The sequence below is a fragment of the Malurus melanocephalus genome, unplaced genomic scaffold (genome assembly GCF_030028575.1).
Source record: "Malurus melanocephalus ecotype Western Australia unplaced genomic scaffold, MMel_1.1 scaffold_450, whole genome shotgun sequence".
Taxonomy (NCBI): Eukaryota; Metazoa; Chordata; class Aves; order Passeriformes; family Maluridae; genus Malurus; species Malurus melanocephalus.
This window is the reverse complement of record NW_026623682.1, coordinates 251,306-253,722: the sequence shown is the minus strand read 5'-3', so window position 1 is coordinate 253,722 and position 2,417 is coordinate 251,306. Positions and strand designations below refer to the sequence as shown.

The 2,417-nt window shown below is 61.6% G+C and overlaps 1 protein-coding gene across 1 annotated transcript in view; it reads right to left on the bottom strand.

The window, feature by feature from the left end:
• Positions 1-909, bottom strand: part of PHF2 (PHD finger protein 2) — an 81,687-nt gene extending 80,778 nt beyond the window's left edge. The window contains exon 1 of the mRNA XM_057380372.1: positions 325-909. Coding sequence (XP_057236355.1) covers positions 325-422 — 98 coding nt within the window. The 5' untranslated portion in view covers positions 423-909. The remainder of the gene's footprint in view (positions 1-324) is intronic.
• Positions 910-2,417: the final 1,508 nt, after the last annotated feature.

The window sequence follows — 2,417 nt, the reverse complement described above, 5'->3', positions numbered from 1 at the left end:
CGCCCCGGGCCCGTCTCCGGCAGGGACGCGGCGCGGAGCCGCGGGCGGGCGGCGCGGGGCGGCCCCATCCCCTTCCCGGGCGCGCACAATGGCCCCCGCCACCCCGGGGCTCCGGTGTCACCGCGGGGGGAGCAGCTTTGTGTGGGGAATCCGGCCCAAAATCCACAAAACACACAAAACCGCTGCGCGGAGAGCGCGGGAGCGGCGCCGGGCAGCGCGGCTCCTCCTTCCCCGCTCCGGGAAGGCCTGCGGGAGGGAGCGCGGCGGCGGGAGGAACCGGGGGCGGCGGGGCCGGGGGCCAGGGTGTCGGGCGCGGTGCGTTACCTGCCGTGGAACCAGTCCTTGCAGGCGTCGCACTCGATCATGAAGCGGGTCACGTCGTAGGGCAGCCGGCAGATGCAATAGACGGGCACCGTCGCCATGTTCGCGCCGATCGCGCCGAGCCGCTCCGCTCACGGCCGCCCGCCCGCCCGGCCGAGCGGAGCGGAGCGCGGCGGGGCCGACGCGCCGAGGGGGGAGACACGGGRAGGAAAGGGCAGAGCGAAAAAAACCGAAATAATAAAAAAATAATAAAAAACCGCTAAAAAAMCGCGATAGTGGAATTAGGGCTCCTGAGGGGCGCGCGAGCGGTGCCGGAGGACGGGAAAGMGGTGCCCGGAGCCGGGAGCCATGGCCAGGTCCCGCCGCCCGCCGGCGCCGCGGGCCGGGGCTCTCTGTTGTTGTTGTTGTTGTCCCTCCAGGATGGTGATTCCCGGTGTTCGGCGATCGCGGCGGTGCCCCCTGGTGACAGCCCGGCGCGGCCTCCCCGGCGGGCCCGGCCTTGCGTCAGCCCGGAGGGAGCGGGGCCGGGCGGAGCGGAGCGCGGCGGAGCGGGGCTCCCCGGTCGGGGCCGGGGCGCGGCGGGGGCTCCGCGGAAAACGCGTGTTTTCGTTAACCCCCGCCTGCCGGGAGGGAGCTGCCCAGCCCGAGCGCCCCCGCCCGCCCCGCCGGGGGGGCCTGAGGGGCGGTGCGGGGGGAGCCCGAGAGGGGAGCGGGGGCGCTCGGGGTCTGTGCGAGCGGGGCAACTCCGCGGGGAGCGGGGCGCCTGGGCTGCCCCAAGGGCGACGAAGCCCGGAGAAGCGGCCGCAAGTGCGGTGCGACCCGCGGGAGCAACGCACGGCTGGGTGTGCGGCTGCGGGCAACCAGATACACCGGGGCTCGTTTGCATCAATAGAACTCAAAAAAATGACCTTCCTTCTACTCAGTAACATGATCGTAGTAGGGCTTTAAGCACCTGGAGGGTTTACTGGTGGTTGGAATGAGATGGTGTTTTAAGGTCCCCTCCAGCTCAAAGCACTCTGTGATTCTATGATTGTATGATTTCTGCTTTTCAAGTCACCGCCTCTGCTCACAGCAGCCCTTTCCCTGCTGTGACATCAAGGGGATGGTTATAAACACCCTGTGCCCACCGAGAACCAGATCCCAGCAGCTTTTGGGCTGTGAGAGGACACTGAGGCACTGACTGACCCTGTACTCCAACACAGCACATCCCCATGGCACAGGCAAAAGAGGAACCATGGCGTTTGAGCCAAGGCTGAGGATCAGAACATTGCTTCCCTGCCTCACCAGGCTTTGACAGGACTTAAACAAATGGACTGGTGGCTTTTGGAAGGACCCCTGTTACCAAAGTGTTCAATGGCCACTGGCACCTTTCCCTGGGGAGCRACAACTTCCTTCAGAGTGCTCACAAAACACCTCCCAGCTAAGGTGGGATTTTAATTCTATTACGATGGATTAATTTTGAATCCATTACACTTGGTTGTGTGGCAGGGTATTTGAGCAAAAAACTAAAMCAGACATTTTTCATCCATCTGCAAAAATCCTCAGAATCACCTGTGGAGGACMAAGGTAATTCAAGGGGCCAAAAAACTTCAGTTTCAAGTTTTTCTACAGAGAGGCAGCAGCTGTTGAACAGCTGAAGAGGGGCTCTCAGGATCATTCCCCTTGCCCTGTGTGAACAAGCCACAGGCAGGACTGTCACACACAGGCCTGTGTGCGAGTGACACACTCAGCCCCACCACAGGTGGCCTCTGRCACAGCTGGAAGTGCAGTGACAGTGGGGTGCCTCGTGATTTGGTRCTTTTTGGTGACTCAAAGTGCACCCAGGGACCTGTTTCCTTCATCACAATTCACYATGTAAGAACCTGCCCCCTTAAAAACAGCCCTCTTTAAGTTTAAATCTATAGGTCATGGCTTTAATGGTTCAGAGCTTCAGCCAGAAAGTAGAAGAGCAAGTCCTGGGAGTAAGGCAGGATGGGCCAGAATGGTTTGGGAGCCATCCCAAAGCTGCTCACACCTTTACCTTGCTCCATGATGCCAAGGAMATCTCCCAGCACCWCTCAGTTCAGGGTTTAAATGCCTMYAGAGGCTGGGATGTC